General features: G+C 42.2%; 2 protein-coding genes across 5 annotated transcripts; both read right to left on the minus strand.

The window, feature by feature from the left end:
- Positions 1-684: 684 nt before the first annotated feature.
- On the minus strand, positions 685-2532 carry LOC6618686 (solute carrier family 25 member 45). Of its 2 annotated transcripts, XM_002042908.2 has the most exons (5): positions 2487-2532; positions 2080-2192; positions 1588-1828; positions 1414-1528; positions 685-1353 (listed from the first exon to the last, which is right to left on the minus strand). In XM_002042908.2, exons 1-5 carry the CDS (start codon positions 2530-2532, stop codon positions 957-959), a joined length of 912 nt encoding a protein of 303 aa, XP_002042944.1. In that variant the 3' UTR covers positions 685-956. The 2 variants fall into 2 exon arrangements, with proteins under 2 accessions (XP_002042944.1, XP_032579265.1); XM_032723374.1 differs by lacking the exon at positions 2487-2532 and having other exon boundaries at positions 1588-1841; positions 2080-2157.
- Positions 2533-3072: 540 nt separating this feature from the next.
- Positions 3073-23301, minus strand: LOC6618683 (serine/threonine-protein phosphatase 2A 56 kDa regulatory subunit epsilon isoform). Of its 3 annotated transcripts, none has more exons than XM_032723371.1 (10): positions 23089-23301; positions 21255-21423; positions 9617-9929; positions 8756-9545; positions 8493-8692; positions 8182-8376; positions 7927-8117; positions 7529-7862; positions 7241-7470; positions 3073-7178 (listed from the first exon to the last, which is right to left on the minus strand). In XM_032723371.1, exons 4-10 carry the CDS (start codon positions 8892-8894, stop codon positions 6893-6895), a joined length of 1575 nt encoding a protein of 524 aa, XP_032579262.1. In that variant the 5' UTR covers positions 8895-9545; positions 9617-9929; positions 21255-21423; positions 23089-23301; the 3' UTR covers positions 3073-6892. The 3 variants fall into 3 exon arrangements, with proteins under 3 accessions (XP_032579262.1, XP_032579263.1, XP_032579264.1); XM_032723372.1 differs by lacking the exon at positions 23089-23301 and adding an exon at positions 22098-22356; XM_032723373.1 differs by lacking the exon at positions 21255-21423.
- Positions 23302-23575: the final 274 nt, after the last annotated feature.

A 23575-nucleotide genomic window follows, 5' to 3' on the forward strand; every position in this document is an offset into this window, starting at 1 on the left:
CTCTGTTGCGTTTTTGCCCGACTTTTGCTCTTTCTGCTTTCCGTTCGCTCTGCTTTTCAGTTTGTTTTTCTCTTCGTCTTCTTGTACACCGTTATTTCGATTGCGAGCCTGCCGTTCGCAAAATCAGCGAACTTTGCGAACTTTTCGCGGCGCCACAAACAACTGCACATACTACCACTAGTGAAATTAAAATTAAATTGTGCGCAATTCGACATTAATTCACTTGCACAACTTTTCCAGCCATTTTTTTCGGCGGCTGCTCATCGCAACTCGCTGCGTTTTCGCGCTGACCGTTTGTGTCTGCCCATATATTCACTGGACACGGGTCATTAAGTGCAGCACGATGAAAATAAGCAAAATAGCGCGCTGTATGTACACTTTGTTACTTGGATTTGCGTTAAACTCTGTTTTTTAACGAACGCGACGCGATGTTGTGTTGTTGTTCATCGTTCGACTCGGTGTGACCGTTCGCAGAACAGTGCTAATAAACTGCGGAGTTACACACTCGCTTTATGGCAGTGCGTTCACACCATTTCTATGTATTCAACATTCATAGAAATGGTTCATAGCTCGGATAGCGCAGACACCAATCGATTTGAATTTTTTCTAAATTCAAAAACTTCAAATCAAAGATTGTTAAACAATTAGATCTAGCTTTAGAAGCAGTTTACAAATACTCAGCAATCAAAACTATAACTTTGTTTATGGACGCAATTTGTCATCATTTTAATTTTAAAGCTTACAAAATTGAGGTGCATTTCAAAAATATTAAGCCCGTGTTGATACGATAAAACGTTTACAAAGTGAGGCAATTAAAGCTATTTGTTAGTGCTGTTAAACAGCATTGAAGTAAATTATAGAATAGATTTGCATTTTTCGATCACACTCATTCTCAGTTGACAACAATGTACACAGCATACAAACTAAGGCTCCTAATCTCCGCCAGACTGGCTGGGTCATACGTAGGTGCCGTTCCACCGCTGACACCACTCCAGCGCATACTCGTAGCCCAGGAAAGTGGCGGCGTTGAAGGGAACCGCCCGCGCCACCAGCATCCAGCTCCCGCGGAAGATGCTCCTCCAGCCGTAGGCTCTGTACTGCACCCGCACGCAGTGGAAGATGCCCCGGTACTTGTGGTTCTCGTCCGCCTGCATCAGCGTCTTGACCACGTCGAACGGAATGACACACACCCACGAGATGACACCGGCCCAGGCGCCGGCCAGCGTGGTCACCAGCAGATTCACACTGGATCCGTCCGAATGACTGCGTCGCCGGCGCACAAAGTCCCGCCTGTCCATGTAGTCAACGCCCTGGCGATAGGCCAGCATATAGATTCCATAAGGAAGGACGTCGCTGTAACCAAGGAACCATTGAAAGTTTTATGTATTTAAGGAATCACCTGGACTAACTTACCGGCACATCATGGGCAAAAGGCCTCGATAGAGCCCCGAGATTCCATCAGTCTTGAGTATCCTTTTGAACGTGCCAAAGGCGGTCCTTCTCTGGCCATAGAGATAGTCACTGTAATCTACGGAATCTCACACATTAATCCTCTATTTTGGGATTGAAAAATCAAGTATAACCCACAAGTAGCTGTCTGCAGGCGAACCTTGATCAGCTCCATGGGACAGGCGATGAAGGATTGCACGAATCCAGCCACAGAGCCCGCCAGGAACATGTTGTGGTACTCCAGCTGCTCCCGCTGGTAGTCACTGTGGCACACTTTCCTCAGCTGCCGCAGGTGGTTTCCATAGATGCCAAAGAGCAGCGAATTGATCGCTCCCGTCGATATGAACGGGAAGAACATGCCCCGGTAGAAGCCGTTGACCTTCGAGGCGATGCTGATCGATTAAACCCATCACCACCCACCTAGTCCCACGCTCTAAAGGATTGCGTCCAGTCGGAGTCGGGATTAAAAATATGACAATGCCATTTCGGCTGGTTTAAATTGTTGAATGAATGAAGAAAGGAGATTGGAAGATCTACATATATGTGCATCTTTAACCAGATATTTCGCATAAAATATGTATCTTTGAAACCAAGTTTCCAACTAGACGCAATCCTCCTTTCCAAACTTACCCCATTATTCCTGCTGTAGATCTGTTGAATGGCTGTCACAACGGATGAATTTGAGGCCTGTTGCCAAACTTTGATGGTGTCGAGTGGGTGGGCCACCAGCACCCCGCAGGCACCTGAATATCAGAGTATCGAAATCAAGAATGCAGCATAAATTAATTAAAATTGTGGCCACAAAGTTAAACAACACATGTTGAACGACCGCCGCCGAAAGCCGCTTGCCAAGAATCCGATGGATCAGGGGCGCCGCACGTGAACTTGACCATGGCGCCCGTTTTCCGCCGGGACTGAGGCAGTTCCCCTCAACAAGTGGCCTATCGCCGTCGGCTGCTGCATTGCGTCATGCATGCCCAGAGTTCTGGCCAAATTGGGATGAATACCAGCTGGAGCTCTGCCGCTCCGCCACTTACCGCCAAAGCATCCGGCCACAAAGTCGCAGTAGTTCTCCCACTTCATGGATGCGAATCTCGAGTTGTAAACGCTTGGAGTTTTCAAAAATTGATTTTTCTCGCGATTTTCCAACTGCACCTCACGACGGCAGCGAACCAACTGCAGTGCACAGCTTTTGTGGCTCGGCGGCAAAGCTCTGTGATTTGACCAGCTTTCCCAGCGAACAAAAGCTGATTGATACAAAATGGGAAAACCGAATGCTCACTTTTCAAAAAAGATACTTTCTAACGAAAAAGTAACTCTTCTTCTAAGCATCATGATATCTTGTGGGTATACAGCTCAAAATCCGAACCCAGTTCTAATCTTTAAATTCCCAAGCACAAACATTCTAGAATTTTTCAAATCCTTTTGGATTGAGGTTTTCCTATTATGTGAGCTATCTTTTAAAAAATCTGTGCTACGCATAGGAAAAGTATCTCAATTGCAGTAACAGGAGTCAAAGATAGTTTCACTTGAAGTTCAAAGTTAAATTTGAAAGATACTATTTTGAATCCTTCTCAAAATCAAACACGTTGTGTTAATTATTTTGTATTTATTAATTTTTTATTGTTGATTGATCTCTTTGCTTCTTTTCTCTCCGATTTGCTCATCATTCTCATTCATTCAGTTTATGTGTGTGTGTGTTCTTTTTTTTTTTTTGTTTCCTCTTTTACTTGGTTTTTAATCATTTTTGGTTAATTCTGCTTGCAGCTAAATATTTGTTTTTGCCTGCGCCATGCAATTTTAATTATTTTCTTTTTCTGCTGCCTCTCGCCATTAGTTAGTTAATTTACTTTATTTTCGCATACTTTCTGCCTGGATTCGAAAGCAATCAACTAAACCTCTGTTTTCCGATGCTTCGCCATATATAATTTTCCTTTTATATATATATGCTGTTTATATATACCTATATATATATTTATTCCCATTTATGTTTGTGTAATTATAATTTAATCTTTATATTTACTCTCAGCATAAGATTTTGTTTAGTCGTGTGTGTGTGTGTGAGTGAGTGTGTATGGGTGATTGTGGGTGGAGTGGGTGGTGTGTGCCTTTAACCCAAGGAAAAAAGAATCGAAATCCTCGCACACTGGCCTACACAGAACAAGAACTCAAAGTTTAAAAAACGTAATAATATAGCGTGTGTGGCATATACGATAGTTTTTTTTACAAGTCTAGAACATAAGAAAATACATGATTCACATATATATTTATCCGTTCGCATTTCATTGTTAGTATCCATAGTGTTTATATTGTTTAAGCGCTTTAACTATTTAGCTCTTATTGTTGCTTCCTGGGCATTTTCATTTGTTAAGTGTTTTCTTATTGAGTGTTTCTTCTGATCTCGGATGCAACGTTGTTAATGCGACTTTATTTGTAGTACACTTCTTAGTTAGTACAGGGTTCTCTCTCTAAAAGTACTTAACGAGTTTTGCTTTTGCTTAAACCTCTTCGCTCAGCTGGCTCTAAAAGCAGCTTCCGCAGTTACGAATTAACATGCTCCATTTGTTTATACATATAAATACAATAATAGAAACTATAGTTAAAGTTACCATTTACTTCGAATGCGGACTAAACAGATTAACTCAGAGTGCAACAAAGGTGTTGATCACAAAACAAACGAAATGATGAATAGGCAATAATCATTGAACCACTTATGACTTATACAATATGTTTTTTTTATCGTTTATTAGGCATTCTTTTTCAACATTTTTTCATTAATCTTAGTCTAATGCTTGTCGCTTACTTGATTTCTGGTTTCGTTTTTACACTTGCGTTATTTGAATATGTTCTTCTTTTATGATTTGCTGATTGGCATCCTAGGCAAACATCAACTTTAACTAGAGATGGGTCCTATTCGTGTGTTTTTCTCTCGTCTTTCGGATCTGCTAGTTAGGATCTGAGATTGGTGTTAGTTACTAGATGGGCATAACAAACAGGTCGAGTCGCGAGAAGTGCTGCCTGTTCGAGTTTTAACATTCGTCGTGTTTCATTATATTTGGTGTTCTTCTTGGGATCTTGAAAGGCAGTTGGACTCAACGGACTCGGGGGCTACAGGATTCGATCTGATCGCTATTGTGGGTTAATGGGGATGATACTCGTGGGTAGTTTGTAGTAGCTCTAGTTGTAGTTTGCTGTTTAGGCTTGGGCTTCGTTTAGCTATTTCTTTTGTTTAATTACACGCTAATATAAAGATGCAAAACTTTCTTACACACGTCGCTTAGTATTTAGGCCATTAGGTTCAATTTGTGTTTCGAAATATACGACCAATCTTTAGTTAGATGCTCTCTATGCGCCATTCGCTCGCTTTTTCGCTTTTCATTTCATTTAATTTCATTTCTTGCATATTGTTGACGTTTTACAAACATATTTAATAATAACGCTAACTTTTACGTTTCCTTTAGGTTTTTAAGGTTTTTTTTTTGCATTTTTCGGTTTTGTTTGCAATATATGTATACATATATGTGTATAATAACTCACGATTCACAGACACAATTATCATTAATATTATATGAACTTTCGCGGTTTCGCCTAATGAGAGACATTCATTAGTGGATACTTCCCTATAGTTTTGCTCCTATAATGCATGCTTTCCTGCTATACTTTGTAATGGGCGCGTGAGAGTTGAATGAACAAACATACATATGAATAGCATATTTCATATATAAATTTTATATATTTCCTTACTATGAGTGCGGCTAAGTGTGAGAGTGAGATGCTGGGAAAGCGGCCCAAAAGTATTGCCCTGTTTAACTTAGCTACATTATTTACAATCGAAGGTATTGTTTAGCAAATCGAATGACAATTGTGCGCATTTCCGTGAGCAGTGAATAATAGGTTGAGTTGATAATTCAATCGAGAAGAGTCTGAAAGGCATTTGCAAACTATTTGCTTTACTCGACACTGGGCCGCTCTCCGCAGAGATATACATTTATGGAAAGGAGCTTCTAGAGTGTGTGGGATGCATATCGAGCCTGGACTGTGGACTGTGGAAATGTATCGCAAGATGCCAATTAACGTATGCCAAGCTGAATTTTCCATAACCTTGTTCTATAGACTATCGTTTTGCTGGGTTATTGGTATCTCTAGCTTAACCTTTTTACAATTCTCAATATTTGTAATCATTTCTTGCCGAGTACATGTTGATTTCCGCGCATGCGCCTATTCCTCAGCTGGGAGATATATAGTTTTGTGTATCCCCCGCTTTACACTTTACATACATTTATATAGATCAGCGTTTATCGTACGTTATAGTATGGTATTCAATTGTGTTCTTAACTAATTATAGATTTGCCGGCTCCCTGTCCATCTTGGCCCGTTTAGCAGCAGCAACTTCAACAATGTACTAAAACTTGCTTTTGTTTTTCTCATGTCTCTCTACGGTTCGAATTCAGATTCGGCTTGGTAACTGCGCAGGCTTTTTCTTTAGCGGGTATGGTTGGAATTTCTGTTTTCGAGAAGTCTTGACGGAGTGTGCAACACTTAAAGCTAAGTAACAAAGTTTCATTGTGGGTGAGGGGGAGCACAATTCTCGATTAATTTATATACAATTCAGTGGGAAGTCTGCACTAAGACACGCCGTTCTATGGAGCAATTCGATAATTTGTTAATTTAAAAAAAATTAAAGTCTGAGGACTCAGCGCAGTTTCAACTATTTTACAATCTTCAAATGAACGCGATTACTTAGCATGTGAACATTTCGGTGATTTGGGTGCTGTGGTTTCCTTGGTTGGGGGTATGGATAGGATAGGATGGCTGATCGATCTATGCTAGGATCTCTAGTTAGCAATATGTTTAGTTAATAATATTCAATGCGCTTCAACAATCGTCAATCCGTTATAGTTATCGCTCTGCTGCTTTTCACTTACTAACATGATTTCTCTTTATTCAACATCTTTTCGCTTAAACGTAATTAATAATTATTTTCTTCCTTTGTAATATATATTTATACGTGTCGCGCACGTGTGTGTGTTGCTGTAGTTGTAAGATACATTATTTATAAAGATTTCTTTAATGCCGCACTCAAGCTTCTTAATTACCGCGCACACACACACGCCCTGGGATCTGATCCAGCTCCCGATCCTGATCCTGATCCCGATCCCGATCCAGATTTCGGTTCTACCTCCTTCAACAGCCGCCCAAGCGAGCTGTGGGTCTGGCCAGCTTGGTTGGTGTCTTGTCAATCGAGTATACGTTTTAGTTTTATATTTTCTGGTTTTAAGGTTTAGCATATGTGTGGTTTAGTATAACTATTTATTTCTCCTTTAGATGTGGTTGCTTGCTTGCTTGCTGTCTCTCTGCCGTTTACGGATATCGGATAATGCGTTACGCTTACGCTCTTACTGATCTTGGTTTTATTGTTAGTTTCCGGCGCGCCTCGCGTTGCTTAGTTGTCCGCCTTATCCTGTTTGATTTTCGCATTTGTGGTCGCAGGATTATTGTCGCCGCCGGCACCGCCGCTGGACAGGCTACCGCTGCTGCCGCTATTCGACTGCTGCTGATGAGAGTTCAGGCCAGCGGAGCTGGGTGGCTGCAGGGACGTTGACGCCGCGGAAGCTGCGCTGTTCGATGTCGTGGCGCTGCCGCCGGCGGTGCGCCCACTAGAACGATTGGATTCGAGTTCGTGCAGTTTCTTCCACAGCTCCTCGCGGTCACGCTCACGTTTCTTTTCCCTGCAAAGAGAAGAGGAAAATGCTCATCATTGCCGCCATGAAACTCCAGCTTTAGCACTCACTTTTGCCGCTCCGCCTTGTAACTGGAGGTAAGCTCGTCGAACAGTTTCGAATTCATCTCCATGAACGTCTTCAAAACGTTGTATACGAGCGCCACGATGGTTTGATTCCAGTGCTCCTTGCTGATGCGGTATAGTGCCGGGAACATGATCGGCATGATGACCGCGTTGTTCTCCTCGATTAGCGACATGGCGTACTCATTGTTCCACAGATAAAGAGCTCGCTCAGCAACCTGAAGGAACAGAATTATATTATGTACCATTTCAACTAAACCAGACGAGTTGACTTACCTGAAAATGTGGACTCGACACGCATTTTGCAATCTGACGGAACAGTGGCTCCTGAATCTTGACAAACTGCGGCGGATCGATCACGTCGAGGATCTCCTCAATCTCGCCCAGGAACATGACCTCCTTCTGGGAACACGTCTTGGGCCAGAACTTCAGCAGGCCACGCACCACCGGTTCGGTAAGGAATGGATCCTTCTCTAGGAATTGTACAATGCAATACGCCAGTTGAGCGTGATAGAGTGACAGGCATTTGACTTTGTGCAGTGGCAATAGGACCTTAACCAGAAACTGTTTGTGTTCGGCCTTCAGGGGCAAGGCGAATCCGTTGATGATACTGTTCAAATAAACATGAGTTTAATTAACATTTGTATAATGAGAAGACAATGAGTAAAACATACCTGCCAAGGATTTCCAAGAGCTCACCGACTCCATTAAAGTGCTCCGTTTCGTAAATGAATCGCAAGAATATGTTGTTAATCTGTTTTCGTATAAAAGCCCGCAGTCCCAAAAATTTTCCGTATATGCGATGCAACACCGTCTTCAGAAAGTCCCGCTCCCTAGGATCCTCCGAGTCGAAAAGTTCCAAAAGCTAAACAATATGGATTTTTACTTAATTAAGTTGTTACTTTAATTATGCGACATTTTGCACTCACCTGCAAGACAAACTTTTGATCGATCACACGCTTGCCGATAGTTGCTTGGAAATCCTGCGACTCCAGGAACCGCAAAAAGACCTCGTACACCAGCTGGAGGTGTGGCCAGGACGCCTCCAGTGTCGGATCATCCTCCTCGGGATCGAAATCAGGGTTCTCACTGGGTGGCAACGTTCGAAATAGGTTGCATGAAATCTGGTAAAAATAAAACAAACATTATTAAGTAATCATGAGCTAGTTTCCATAACTATAATCTAATTAACTGCGATATAGTTCAGTTTGATAATAGTTGTGGTAGTGGGGATATTTACCATACGAATTATTTCCGGATAAACCGGTTCCGTAAGCACACCGCGCCCATGTGTTATATAGGTGGATAGGTCATTGAGCGCGGCCCGTTTGATCTCCTTGCCCTTCAAGTCCGTCACGGGATCCATAAAGTCAAAGGACACGCAACACTGGCGCAGCTTCCTAATGAACAGCTCCTCCTGTTCTAGGCTGGAGCAATCAGCTGTGTGAATGGACAATGATTAGATTGCTAAATTCGTAAATTTGGAATGCATTTGATACATACCTTTCAATGGCGGCAATTGCTGCAGCTCAACATCCTGAGAATTTCTGTAGCGCGAGGAACCTTGACTTTTTTTACCCTTCTTCTTGAGCGAACGTTTGGCGAACGGGTCGATTCGATCCACAAACGTGCCCGATGACATCTTTTCAGATTTGGGTTCGTTTGAATCGATGGCGTTCTCCGTGGCTGTCTGTGTGGTATTCAGCTTGCCGGCTTTGTTTTTAACGCTTGCCACTGGAAATTGATCGGCTGCACCGCCAGCTGCACTGGCAGCTGCTCCTCCTCCCTCGCCTGCGCCTTGGCCTTTGCCCTCGCCAACGCCCTCGTCGCCGTCTTCGCCGAAATCGCTGTGGAGGATCTCGACTGGCCGTTTGTTGCGTGTCTTGCGTAGCCAACCGAAAATTTTATGTGTTATGTTGGCGACTTTTGCGGTTGAGTTTGGCGTCTTGCAATTGTTCTCGCTACCTTTGGGTAAGCCCAACAGCTCTACTCCCTCCTCTCCTCCTCCGCCTGTACCGTTCGTTTCCTGACCAATCTGCAACTGCAACTGCAACGGCTGCTGCAACTGCAATTTCAGCTTCTGTTTCGGTTTCTTCCCCCTGAAAGCGATCGCCTGCTGCTGCTGTTGGAGCTGCTGGATCAGCTTTTGTTGCTGGGTAATGTTGATGGCGGTTTTAAAGCGGTAACGACTTATCTTGGCATTTATCAGACGGTTACTCGGGGGCGTGAATTGGGTCTATACTCTTCCTTAGCCGCTTGCTTGTTGCTTAAATTCGTTACAGTTGTATGTACACTGGAATTAAGTGGGGCAATCAATTAGCTCACGGTGACTTCATCACGCTCATTTATCAGTCAACTACTCACCTGTTTCTTTTTGTGTTTGCTATACTTTGCTTTCTGTATTGTTTACTGGAGGGATTGTTGCATTTGCGATGCGCCTTACACTCTGGTTAATACTCTCGCTTAGCTTCTACGTTGCTCCGATCTGATCTGATGTGATCCTGATCCTGATCCTCTTCTTTCTGCGCTGCTGCTCCTGAATGGCACATCAATTTGGTTAACTGAGGGAGAGCTGCTGCTGCTGGCTAACTGCTGATTGCCGTTTGCTGCATTCACATAGTAATTCACGTTTGCCGATTTCCTTGTTGCGTTTTATGGATATTTGGCATCACATGCACTGCAATCGGAACAGAAACGTATGGGCTTTGGTTAGATAGGCGCTTCTTATCGCTGTAAATTACTCAAAAATTGACACCGCAGCGAAAGGCACGAAAAAGCGCCATTCCCCCCATAAAATGAGACATTCAGGTGTATCTAATCGTTGGCTTGGCGCGTGCGTTTGAATGCTTGTATGTGCGCTCGGAGATAAAGGCTTTGCCAGTGATTTCTTTGTTACCAGATAACAGATAGCGCTGATAAAAAGCAGGGACTGTGACTGTGCCAGCACTAGAAGCCAAGTTGAGCATTCAAATTCAAAAGAGCACTGCGAATTGGTAACTTTTCATTTCGGCATGATTATATTGAAAAGTTTCAGGTTAATAGATTCAGTGAGCAACTAAGGAAACCCATTGTCTACCCATTGATTGATTGACACATAGCAAGCGAGCAACCGCTGAATCCTGAATTCCATTCCCGCCAGCTGAACTTTCTCTGGCAGACCGCGATAACCGAGAGGCCCAAATGGACTTCGCCAGCTGGACACTACCAACCGCAAAGCCCAGATTTTGGCCAACTTGTGTTCGGCTGCGAATTGTAACTGACTGTTAAATTAAATTAAGCATGGCGTGTAAATTAAATCAAAACGAGCCCGGAAAAGCCATTGACCGGAAACTAGATGCCGCTGTCATCTTCAACGGAAATGAAGCCAAATGAAGGACGCGCCGCACAAGCTGGGAAAACTCATTCATTTGCATGGCTCGTTTCGAAGGGGGAGAAATCAACTGGCCCAGGTTGAACTTCAATCTCAGGGAAATGGCAGGAAAGTGGTGCCACATATGCGTCTGTGTGTGTCTAAGTCTGTGGCTGCTGCACAGTTTTCACTTCGAGGACGACATTGCGGAACTTGTTCAGTGTTTCCAGTTAAGCACACAAATTTGCACAAATGCAAGTCAAACCGACGGCCCACCGTTGATTTCCAAGCGAAAACATGTTTAACATGTCGCACACACTACACACACACACACCACACACGCTCAGCTCGGCGGCAGGAACACCCACATGCAAGAGAGCTGAAAATAAAAGAGCCAAGCTCTGGCAAATAAAACAGACTGGGACCACAAGGCGTATGAGTGACAAACAGGTAAATGCGATCAACTTCGCTTCGGCCAGCTGCCCGCCTGCCTGCCTGCCGGTGCAAATGGAAACCGAGACGCGTAGGCGTCTCTACACTTGGGAAAAAAACTCCAACAGAATATTGGATATTAAAATTGTTTAATAGATTCAAAACATTCGAATCTTTTGTTATGATTCTGATCAGTGCAATCTAATTACTAATTAATTAGGAGCTACTAACTTCCATTTTAAACGACTTTCTCTCGTTTTTTTTTCTCAGTGTCTGACAAACCAAAATACGCATGTGTGTGATTGAGTGTGAGTGGCCAGCCGGAACTCACTGAAAGGCAAAATAAGAGTAAAACAGTGACAGTGGGTGGTGCGAGTGAAAAGTTTGCACAGCTGCTTTCCTTTTTCCCATTTTCCACCCGTTTTCCACGCTGAGTGGCGGTGGTCAGCGCTTTTCAACGCGCTGCCCTGTTTATAATTGAATTTCTGCACTGTTTTTTCGCCTTAATTTGTTCCAATCACCTTCACTTTGGGCCGGCGACCTGGCAGCAAACAATGTCAGCCCCCAATGTGACATTTAATATGGGCAGCAGCGTCGGTGGCGGTGGCGATAGCGAATCTAGAAGACTGGGCTGGCCATTTATTATGCTATTTTATATAAAACCATCAACCGAGCCCAGGCCAGCCCAACAACACAGTAAAGCCCAGCTAAATGTCCCAAGACAAATGACCGAAAAAAAAAAAAACCAGCAGCAACAATGGCTGACCATTAGGCCCACCGTACAGTGTTCCCCCTTTAATTTGTGCTGTTGTGCGTGTGACCTTATGACATTATTTACTCGACAGTGGTAGCGAAATTCCCCAGCATATCATCGTAGAAAACAATAACAAATGGCCGGACGGCTCGGCTCACAAAATAATGAGACAAGTTCGCTTTGTATCCGCTGCTATTCACTTCGGTTCTCCTCTGCTGTTTTGTTTTGCTTTTGCTTTGGCCGTGCTTTGCTTTGCTTGCTCGATGTTTTCTGCTGGCATTTATAAGATTTTCGCCGCCCAACCACTGGAATACAGTCATCGTTTGGTCATCTAATGACTAAGCGCCAGTCGGCAGCCATCGCCCACTCATCGCTGGGAAATTAATTTCCCACCCAAAGCCGCCTCTTGCAAATTGAAGATGGGCAAGCTACGATTGCCCAATCGATATTCCTATCGAAATTATCGACACTTCTTTATCGATAAGCTTGATTCCTTAAGATAAACTGAGTTTTCACATGCAGTAAAGAAAGCTATAAGTTTTCCACGAAGACAGCTTATGCCGATAAAATCTATTCTGTCACTTATCCGGAATGTACCCAATCCCACCCACATACACTCGTGTACTATATAGTACAGCTCATCCTGCCTCCTCCTACTCCTCCTCCTTCGAGAGTATGCATTTGACGCATGTCTATTGGTTCCCCAGCCATAATCAATAAGCTAAATAAAATGTTCGAGGGCGAGAACAGCTTTTGAACGTTACCAAAACTTGCAATAAACTTAAACCAAACTGTTCCGCATTCCCCATCAGTTGCTTTAAATGGAAACTTGCATATTATTTGATTACTCCATGCCTAAGTATCTTATAAACTTTTGTGAATCACAAATCACAAATCGTTTCGCACGCAATAGTTTGCTCCCGAGTCTAACTATCTTAATCTGAGCTACACTAATCGGATTCATTATCAATGATTAAATTGTTTTTATTATCAACTATTTATGAATGTGTTTATTTTCAAGAATTAACCAATTTGTTATTTTTAAACAATTACCCTTGTGTTTGCAGTAACTGTAGCCGTAATTTGAGTTTGTCATAAATAATAATTGCTGTGCGCCTTTTAGGGAAACCCCTCTACATATTTACTGGCTTGGTTTTTCAGCTTTCTTGTTTGTACTTCATCATTCCAATGCATTAATTAGCTGGCAAATAGTTAATGCGTATTTGTATTGATTTTTGTTATGGCCCTTCGAATTCATTGTTGCCTTTTGTTTGTTTACACTGGGTATTCAGTTGGAATGCTCCGATTTGCTTTGCATTTAAGTTGGATTTTAAGTCAGTCCAAATTACTTTTCTAGGGCTGTGTGTTTAGTGTTTATCTAGTGCACAAACTCGCAGTTTTCATAGGGGTTTTCTCACACTTTTTCGGCTTTATGTAATGCAAAGTGACGCGATGATAAGCAGAATTTTCCCCCCTTTGCCACATTCAACCTCGTTCCTCGTCAGTGTGAAAATATTGCGCACTGTTTTCGCTTTTCGCTGCGTACTTGAAACGTGTCTAAGGAATCGGGGACTGCAGTCGCGGTGGAGAAAGACGCTTTTCAAGCGGGAAAAACTGTGGAAAACTACGCAGTACATGCACATACACACCATCCACACACACACATACACACAGACATGGGGGGCACTTGGCAAAATCCTTTTGTGAAACGCACGAGAGATGAGTTCATGGTCGGTGAGAATTCTCCTCCAGTCCATCTCCTTCTCCAGCTCCAGCTCCAACGCCAGCAGGGCATGACAGTGAAAATGCGAATGCATCAAATTACTGGCATGCACATCGAAATTTAGTGGGAATAATTGTAAACTGCGTTTGATTGCGTGCCCACTACTACGTAGTTGGGAAATTATCAAAGCTGCCAGCATGAAATTGATTTCTAAACGGTAATCATCGATGAAAGCCTGATTTGCTGTGGGCGGTCTTTTGAATGCACTTTAAAAACTTGCTCTCAAGTTCCATTAACTAGAAAATGTATGAAAATGCATGAAAACTATGTGAAGCGCTTTGTAAATATGGGTCATTTCAATACAAAATGAAACCTTGACCTTATCGCAGTGAATACACACTGTCCCCCTGTGCATTGAGATCGTGGAATCAATCAAATCAGCGCGGAGCCATTAAGTTTGCATATGCAACAGCTTTTCCGACCCTTTGCATTGTTTAACGAAAAGCAAACAACACGCAGGGGAGGCACAACAGGAAAAAAAAAGAGTAGATAACTTGGCACATGTGCCAAGTGCAAAATGCAAATATCTGCATGTGCATACACATGTATGTGGATACCACCCCCCACACATACATATGGAAGAATAATGCACTGTTTAATTTACATAAAGTGAAAGGAAATGGAACAATAAGTTTTATAAGATTCCATGCCACAGTCAGGCCATCAGCAGCAACATCAACAGCCGTGGCAAAAACATCAACAGGGCAACCAAAAGCAGCGACATCAGCTGCTGCACAAGAGGCGAAAGTTAGCACAATGTAACCAACCAACCACTCGGCTTGGTCCACTCGCCCTCCAGGCGTCCACGACCATCATCTCCAGCCACACACACTGAGAGAAATGAGTCAGCACTTGATCACAACTAAATGCGCAAACTGCAAGTTGTAGTAGTCAGGTTAGTCTAATTTCAACTAAAGAGGACACTCTTTATCAATGGAACTTTTACTATTTAGTAATAGAAATATTCCATACCTTTATCATATTATGTTATTTATCAACAAAATAGTGACTCATGCGAGCAACAATTTTAAACAATTGTACGCACTAAAAAAAACAGAAAATATATTAATCATACAGCAATCAGCATTTGCATCTTTTGTAAGCATAAAATATGAAATATTTTATTTGAATTTTAAAGCAAGTTTTTGAATACTTGAATACATAGAAAAAACAAGAGGTAAAAGTTGCAGATATGTGAAATATGTGCTATATGTGCATTGAGAAAATATGAAATGCCATAAATCAAATTAGAATTCGAGGCGTTGCTTTTGCCTACAATCATTTCCAGAATACTTTCGTCATATACGAGTATATATGATTTCAGGGGGGATTTTCCCCAAGTGAGCCAAGAAAACACACTTGCAAATGTCACGAGTGGGTGGTCAGTCAGTCAGTCAGTCAACATAAGGGGACCAGGGAAATAACTTTCAGCCACTGCTGTTGTTCATTCTTTTTTGGAAAAAAAAAGAGGAGAACGCCTCGCTTTTTCCTCACCAAACTCAGCAAACACTCGACATTTCTGTGGGCTGCATTTTTGATTTGTTTTGGTTGACTTTGGCGCAGGATACACACACACCGCATGCGATGGGTTTTCTTCTGGCCAGCAGAGAGCGAAGTCAACGAAATTAGAAGAAACCTCCGAGGGCATTGGGTCACTTTGGGGGCATACTAACTGCGTAAACTTGTTGTAATATGTAAACTTGTTGTAATATGTAAAACGCCATTAAACATTCAGGACACTTAACAAGCAAAATATGAACAACGGGAGCGGTAATAAATTAAATTAGAAAACAACCAGCAGGCGGAAGAAGGAGTAGTTCTTCTTCTTGGCCAGAAGACAAAGTTGGCAACTCGATGGCAGTTGCTGGCCAAGTTGAATGGCAGGCAAACAATGGCTGGCCAAACTATCGATTGATGTTTGTCGAGTTGGCAATAAAAAGAAAGAAAGAAAAAAAAAGAGAGTGTTTGCGTGGCGGAGATAAAAGGGTAGCTGCAGTTCTGCAGTTGTCAGCTAATAAAGCTCAACGAAATAAAATGCATCCGTCGGATGCATCAGCATGAATATGGCCACACAGCTAGCTTTTCGCCATCATCTGCCGCAAATGGCTAAAAATCCACGTTCGAGGCCTTTGTTTTGTATTTACTTCAATTGACAACATGATTCAATTTATTGATAGGCCACTTAGCTAAGCCGCAACTAAAATTCCCATAAATTGAGGCGCCCCCGCGTTTGGTAGTGAAAACACCTCGCCAAAGTTCAAATGAAAGCCACGCACGCAATGCGACATTCACACGAATGACACAAAAGGAAAAGCGAGCGTGCGGGAAATGTGGGAAAAGCAGCACTTTATGGGTCACCGAAATAGAGAGCCCCGTTTATACTTCTATTTTTGGTATAACCACCATTGTGCCCCGTGAGCAGTCTACGTCAGAGCAGAGTGTTTTCCTTTTGCGCAATTGAGCATTTTTATTAACCAAATGCGTGGGCGGCAGCAAGTGTTTGTCCACTGCACTTGCCACCAAGGACTCCACTTTCTTTTGGTTGCAGTGACATTAGTGCGATTCCCCGGTATTTGTGCTTAATTATGGCCAGAGAAAAGCAAAGGAAACTTCAATGTCCAAGAGGAAGTGTTTCCTGGAATGCGATTTCTCACAAATATTATTAAAGTAATCCTGGGACTTGGACTTTCGTGGAATTCCTAAGCGCATTGCTTCTTGAGGAATTCAAGAATACCCACTTAATACATTTTTCGTTGGAAGAACCAAGAACGTCTCTATAAATTATCACCAAATTATCTCCTTTTCGATTCCGTCCAAGTGTGCCATTCTAATTGCCGAGCATTCTTATCAGCGGTCCGCTTCTAATTTGATTACCACATCTGTCATAACTGCGCTGCATGTGGCAGGTGCCATGTGCTTCTGGTTTTTACATAAGATTCAATTTAACTTATTGCCGCGCCGAAAGCGAAAGAGAAAGTGCCACGAAATAAGTTGACAATGTGTGTACACAACAAGTCCACAACTAATTGCATCAGCTGTATGTTTTGTCTATTGTTATTAAATGGGGGAACCCATAACCCAAAAGCCCAGTCAAGAGCAACAAAAACCGAATGACGAAATCGCAGAAGGTGGAGCGCTCAAACAGACAGCGGCAGTCACAACAGTTTCCTCAATTTAATTAAATAATTAAGAGCAAGACACGCGGCGAATGCGACAGCCTTTGGACTAATTAAAAAAACCAAAAAAAAAAAAAAAAAAAACGAGTGAAACATAAGGCTGAAAGAACGCAAATTCTGCGCCAGACGGCTCAGTTCAATGAAATATAGCCCTGCCCATAGCGTCACCACCTACAGAGGTATTTCTCTCTATATATATAGTATATATGTATATATAATATAGTGTTCAGATTTGCGTATATGCTGCTACTTAGTGAAAAAAAATGTGTGCCAGTGCAAATTCAATGCCAAATGCCGAAGCATGGAAATTTTGTTATGAAAAGCGCACACACCTCCTTCCTCTCGCTCGCTCTTTCGGCATTTCAGTTTTTCATTTTTTGTGCCTTTTTAATTAAGCGATTTGTAGCCGTGATAAGCGGGCGTTTTGTGTGGGTGGGCGTGGCTGCCGCCTAATCAAAATCAGCGCAAAAATGTCGCATAAACACGGCCGGCGCACACACAAACAAAGGGAAGTAAAGTAAAGCAAAGTAAAAGAAAGGAAAATGTATCTCAGGGTGAAACAGATAAGATACGCAGCAGATACAGAACGAAAACAAATACTTGCCACCTGCCGGGGCATTCCTTCAAATGCTCTAGATACATATACATTTATAGTCAATTGTTTGCGTGGATGGCGCACCGCAAGTGTTAATTATTAATTGTGCAATGCGATTATATTTAATTGCAGCAGCTGTCGCCGATTCGAGTGCGTTGTTTATTGATTTAGACGCCATCGAGCATTGTGGCCATAACAAAACGGAGAATAAAGAGCGGTTTAATAGTGAAACGGCCATTTGGTCTGAAGCGAAATTCAAGGTCGTATGATTTCATGCCCCCAAAAGATTTTTCCACTGCTCTATAAATACCCGCGAAAATAAATTAAGAATATTTTTTCGAAAATAAATTTCATACGCTCCAAACTGCACTGCAAATGGAGGGAAAATTCTATATAAAACGGAAATTTATTTAATGCCCCCTGCCACTCGACTGGCTGTAAAAATATCAGCGAAATGATTTCTCACTGCCACCGAATTTCCCACATCTAAAATTATACTTTCTGTGCGATGGAAAACGTCATCGAATTGCCGCAAAAGAAAAACCAGAGGTGGGAAAATGCAAAACAAACAATATACATAAATATTTGCAAAGATTGCTAGACAGCAGCACAAATGCATGTGGATTTTCTTGCATTATCCTGGTAAAAACCGAACAGTTTTGCTAATTAGTTAACAATATCGATTAAATGTTGAGCTGTTTAAAAATGTCAGTTTATTATGTGCTAAAAGACAGCCAAAAATTTGGCAATCGAGGTCAATAGAGCGGAAATGTACTTGGTTTGCAATAAAATTTGGTATTTGTTTGCAAAATGTTTGCTGACAAGCGGAATGTTCAGCTAATAGATAGATCAATTAAAACATGTAGATAGCAAATTTAATGGCCATGTTCCACTGACGCTCTCTTCCAATCAGAAAATCAATATTTGCACTAAGGAATCATAAATTATCTAGTTGTAACGATACAAATTGACTGCAATTCTGCTGGGAAATTCATGCAATATACATGCAATATATTGCTTTCCTTTGAGTTCAAATTCTAGTTCGTGCTTTTCAGTCGGTTATTTTTAAGTTTACTGCGGCTAATTGAATTTTCAGCGCTTAAAAATGCGCCTTTTCTTACGTTTTTTCTCACTTCTGGTTAGCGAGCCGAGCGAAGTATATGTATAAAAAAAATGCAAACATTTTGCAAAACAAAGGCTAAAATCTGGGGCTTCAGACAGTCGCCTACTAATTATAATGAGAGAAACATTTGGCCTCCACTCAGACGGTCATTAATTTGCGGTGTGCCAACGATGTTTACACTGGAGCAGAGTGCTCCTGGCATATGCCCATGTTCATACATGGCAAATTGTACAAATACGAGTGGTATTCGTATTCGCCTAACAAACTAGCAAATAAAATTGATTTTTTTACCATTGCTGCTGCAGCGGAACGGATTCTCAATTGCCAATAGAACCAACAAACAAACAAACAAACAATCAAACAAAAAGCTTTGACCAGACGACTGTAGTTTCGCTTCGGGCGAACTGGTCATTGCAAATAACGAAAATATTTTCAAGTCAAATACAAAAAAATAAAACCCAGAGTGGGTGGAAGAAAAAGGCACAAGTAACTCGAACTGCAAATTGATTGAGTAAGCGATTTGTCGAGAATTTCGCACAGAAGCCAGCGTCGTTCCAAAGATACATATTTTCGCTCGATCTATGGGAAGCAATTCGATACGGAACAAAAGCTTTGTTTACAAAGTGAATCTGGATCGCATTCAAATGGAGTTGAAAGAAATATGAGTTTCGGTTTTATTTTGGGCGCAAGCTGGTCAGTGGAAATGAGGTAAACAAGTTGGAAGTGAAGTTTCTCGGGAATACAAAGTAATATCCACATTGGCTAGTAAAATCTTCACATTTTGATGCAAAGTGATGAAAATGGTACTTCGGAAAACAAAAAACCAAAGAAAGAATACATTTCCTAAATAGCAAAAACCAGTTGCGCAATCAGAATCTTGTTGTATCTCAGATACTTTTTTCCTCCGTGTGAAATTTGGAAATCCGTACATAACGAGCTGGGGAAAATGTGAGGGAAGACAGTGCAGTGAGGTCAGTTATGTCAAAACAGACAGCCAGCGATGTGCAAAAGCGAGTGGAGTGGACTGTGTTTTTGTGGTCATCAGGAGGTGGCCAAGCCTCAGCGGGCATAGGGAAAATCCACGTAGAAAGAGTCAACTTATGGCCAGGCCAAAAGGCAAATTGCCTCTGAGCACGCTCTTTAACTTTGTTGGCCAGGCTAAAAGTTAAAGCCGCCAGCGAACTGTGCGTTTGGCTGTCAGCGTTTAGCGCCGACAAAAAGGTGAACAATCGCAAAGCAGGTCGTACGTACATGGCACATAGTAATGCCCCAGAGACTTGGTAATTTTATAATAGAGCTCTCGTCTTTCACCCGACACTGGGAGCTCCGCAAGGAGGAGCGCTTCATATGCGCACATTCGTATGCGGAGGCATTTTATGGCAGCATTACGTTTCCCTTGGTCCCCTCTTACAGTGAAAACACAATAAGTGAGCTCACAAATTGTTGCACACGCTGGCTGGCATGACACTTATTTGGGTTGACTGCATCGGTTAACTCGTTAAAATTGCTCAGAAGCTAAAACACGCCAGGGAAATGCACTAGAAAATGTCTCAGCGAGAAGTCGGTCATCGGGAAAATGGTTCATTGCCGGCCAAATATAGACAAATCGGAATTGGGAAGAAACTTTGCTCTTATAGATTAAATGGGTCATTCAATCTTATTGTTTATAGTTCGTCTGTTGTTGCCAATTTGAATTCAAACAACGAAACTGGCAGCAAAACGCCCTGGCCACACAACAACATAAATAACAATAGGCATGGTACAAAAAAGTTTTTATACCTACAGCAGAGCATTTTGCAAGCTGGTAATGATTTATAGGTTTTTCCCCCTCAACTTTTAATTACTTTTGCGCACTGTTATTTGAAGAGGAGTTGCATCCTCCAAGTGCTAGAAATCCGCGACGTCAAAGCCAAGTTCAATTGGCAATAGACAGTGACACAAAACCGCTTGGATGAACAATAAAAAGCGTTTGGCAGCTAGAAACTGGAAATCGAAGCGCTGAAAAGCACAGTGATCTTGTTTTCATCGTCACTTAATTGCAACCTAGTCACGTTCGATTTGGGAACTTTACGCTGGGCGTGCTTGGGTTGCCTTGTGGGCTATATGGATTATGGATTATAATTAAAGCGATAATATATACTGGCTTAATTCCAGGGCAAATCGAGGGCCTTGTCACCGCGATGACAGCTACAGCTATATCTATATAGAGCTATAGTTCTGCCCCTTCGAATTGATTTACCATTTTGACACATTTATGCTAATTTCGAGTAGGCTCGACGAATTTCGTGTGTCCCCACACGTATATATCAATTGGAACTTGTTAATTTGCCGAGCAGGTTCTGCCCCCCACTTCACCCTCCGCTAGCCCAGCAATCACTCAATCAATTAGAACCAGTTATTTGCCTGACTTTCAATCGGTGGCTATGGCTTAACCCCTTGGGCACATTTATTTAATTTGTTAAGACATTTATATTGAGGTGACGTTGGCAATTGCCATTATGTTTGATTTAACACTTTAGCAATTTGATGTGTATATATTTTGATATTTTAACTATTGGTCAAAAAAAAAAAAAATGGGTAATAGATTACTATTGTATTTGAAGACTTCCTTCTTTCAGTTTTCAGTGTTTTTTGAGCATTTTTGAATTTTAATTTCTAGTAGTTACATTTATGGCACGTTAGTTATCCAAGGGTTAAGCATGGAACGGAAATGGAGCGAGCTTTTGGCCCAAAATGGCATCGATTTGAATCGAATTCGCTGTGGGCCAACTTCCGTTGGTCTTGGCATACCTTTCTCGACTTCAGAGCTAGTGATTCTCGTCTGCTCGATATCTCAGTTTTTTCAGTTTCAGTTTTGGTTTTGGTTTCGGTTTCTCGCGTTTGCCTACGTCACGGAGATGCTTTTTCTCGTTTTTTCTTTGCTTTTGGCTGGCGTTTTAGCGCTGCTTGCTGGGTTTCACTGTGGATGTGTGTATAGCAGTTGGCATAATTGAATTAGAACTGTAGTTCACGAGAGAATTTTGCACAAAGCATCGCGCGGGTGGGGGGGTGCGAATGGGAGGGAGGGGTCGGGGGGTGTTGTCCAAGTGGGGTCAGCACATGTAAATGCGGTGTCAAAGCAAAATACACAAAGATCTTTAATGGCGTACGTGTGTGAGCGAGTGGGGCGCACATCGGGGAATGGGAGAAGCGTAAGAATGTGAATGGGTAGAGAGAGAGGATGGGAGGATGAGTAAAAGGTGAGAGAGCGCAGCTGTTTTGATGGGGCTCTTTTCGCTGTTGCCTTTGCTCTATCTTTCGCTTCACTTCGGTTTGTTGATTCCTTTCATCTATTTTGCCTTTTTCCTCATTTTTGCAGTAAGATTAGGTAACTTGTGTCTATATGAACATAATTCTTAACACATTTTACTGCTTCACACACACACTTATCATAAATATGTATGTTTTAAACACACACACACACACACACACACACACACTCGGTGCGAGAGAGACACACACACGCACGCGGCACAAAATCGATATTCTAAAAATAATATAAGTAAAAAATATATATGCTCATACGAATTCTAACCGATTGCGTGCGTGTATGCGTGTGCGTTTGTGTGTGGGCTGGATGGCGAGCGTAATTACATATTTATTTATTTATTAAAACTTTTGAAACACCGAATTGCGTCTGGGGATTTAGCCGCTTACTGCGCACTTGAAAAATTTGCATTCGCCTTGGAAATTTGGCTTTAATTATGCACTCGGCTTTGTTTAGTTGCCTTTTATTTCTCCTTCTTTATTCGGGCTTGGAATTTTCGCTGCAGAATTTATTAAAAACCGACTGCGTATGTGTGTATATAAAAGATTTCTATATCTTTTGCAACCGACGACGAAGGCGGCATACGGCAACTGTGGCGATATTTTTTTCCTTCGCCCGACTCTCGCTCTCTTTTCGTTTTCGGCTTGCTCTCTCTGGCACATGGGTATATACTATACGCGAGAGGGAGCAGGCACACACAAACGAAAAGCCTGCTGCCTATTGCTTAGTATTAGTAACTTCGAATAGTATTACTATTGTTATTGTTTTCGTCTAGCTAGCTTTCAATTGTTTGGTGCTGATATTTAACCTGATTCCCCAGTTGCGATTACTCATTTGGCTTTTGTTTCGGGACCACTGTGCCAGATTTCTGGGTGAGAGCGTGGTCAGTTTCGTTTCAACTCACCACAGAAACTGTTGTTGCGCGTCGCGCTCTCTATTCAGGTGGCTCTCTCCCACACACGGTCACACTGCAGACCCAAAAATGCATTAAAATACCGCAAAATACCATCCAACGCACGGGCACACCGGCGTACTGAAAGACGCCGCTGCTCTTGAGTTCTTATCCCGTTTTTGTTTCCTATCGAGGGCGATAACCAAACAAGGGTATCGTTATCGACCTCTCGCTCGCTCTCTATCCCTCCTTCCCTGTCGCACTCGCTCCCCTTCTGTTTGCCTAATTTTTTCCTCTTAGTCCTTTTTTCGGTTGGCTTCATGCAGAAATTCCCTGCTTTATGTAATTTAGAACACAATGTTTGCGTTGCACTGTTGGCCGACTACAGCTGAAAACTGCACAAAAAAAGCGACGCACACACACACCTTCGAGCATCCGGACTTCCAATTTGCACTGCTTTTCTAACGGTCTATCGCTCACGCACTGCCACAATTTCACCCGCTTATCGCGCCGCAATATGGGACGTTCGCTTTTCAATCGATTTTGGTAGCCGGCAGGTGCGCTTTATGCGAGAATTACGAATTTTCTCCAGCGGCAACTAGAATCGTTCACACAAACACCGTAGAAGTGACGCCATCTTTGAAGCGATTAGTGTTGCAAAGCGCGCCTGCAAAGGTGTTGGCTAGCAACTACGGTTGATAGAGATGAGGGCGCACAGCTATGGCTTTTTGACGAAAAATGAATGATGTTAACTATGCCAATTTATTTAAGATATTATTAATGCGCAAACAAATTGAGAAAAGACTATGATAAATTTGTATTTTAGCTTGGCTCATAATTATTGATGCTTTACAAGCTATGGTCTTGAAGTATATGCCTAACCTTTCTCTAATTAGGGCAACCATTCCGATA

The sequence above is a fragment of the Drosophila sechellia genome, chromosome 3R (genome assembly GCF_004382195.2).
Source record: "Drosophila sechellia strain sech25 chromosome 3R, ASM438219v1, whole genome shotgun sequence".
In the NCBI taxonomy this organism is placed as follows: Eukaryota; Metazoa; Arthropoda; class Insecta; order Diptera; family Drosophilidae; genus Drosophila; species Drosophila sechellia.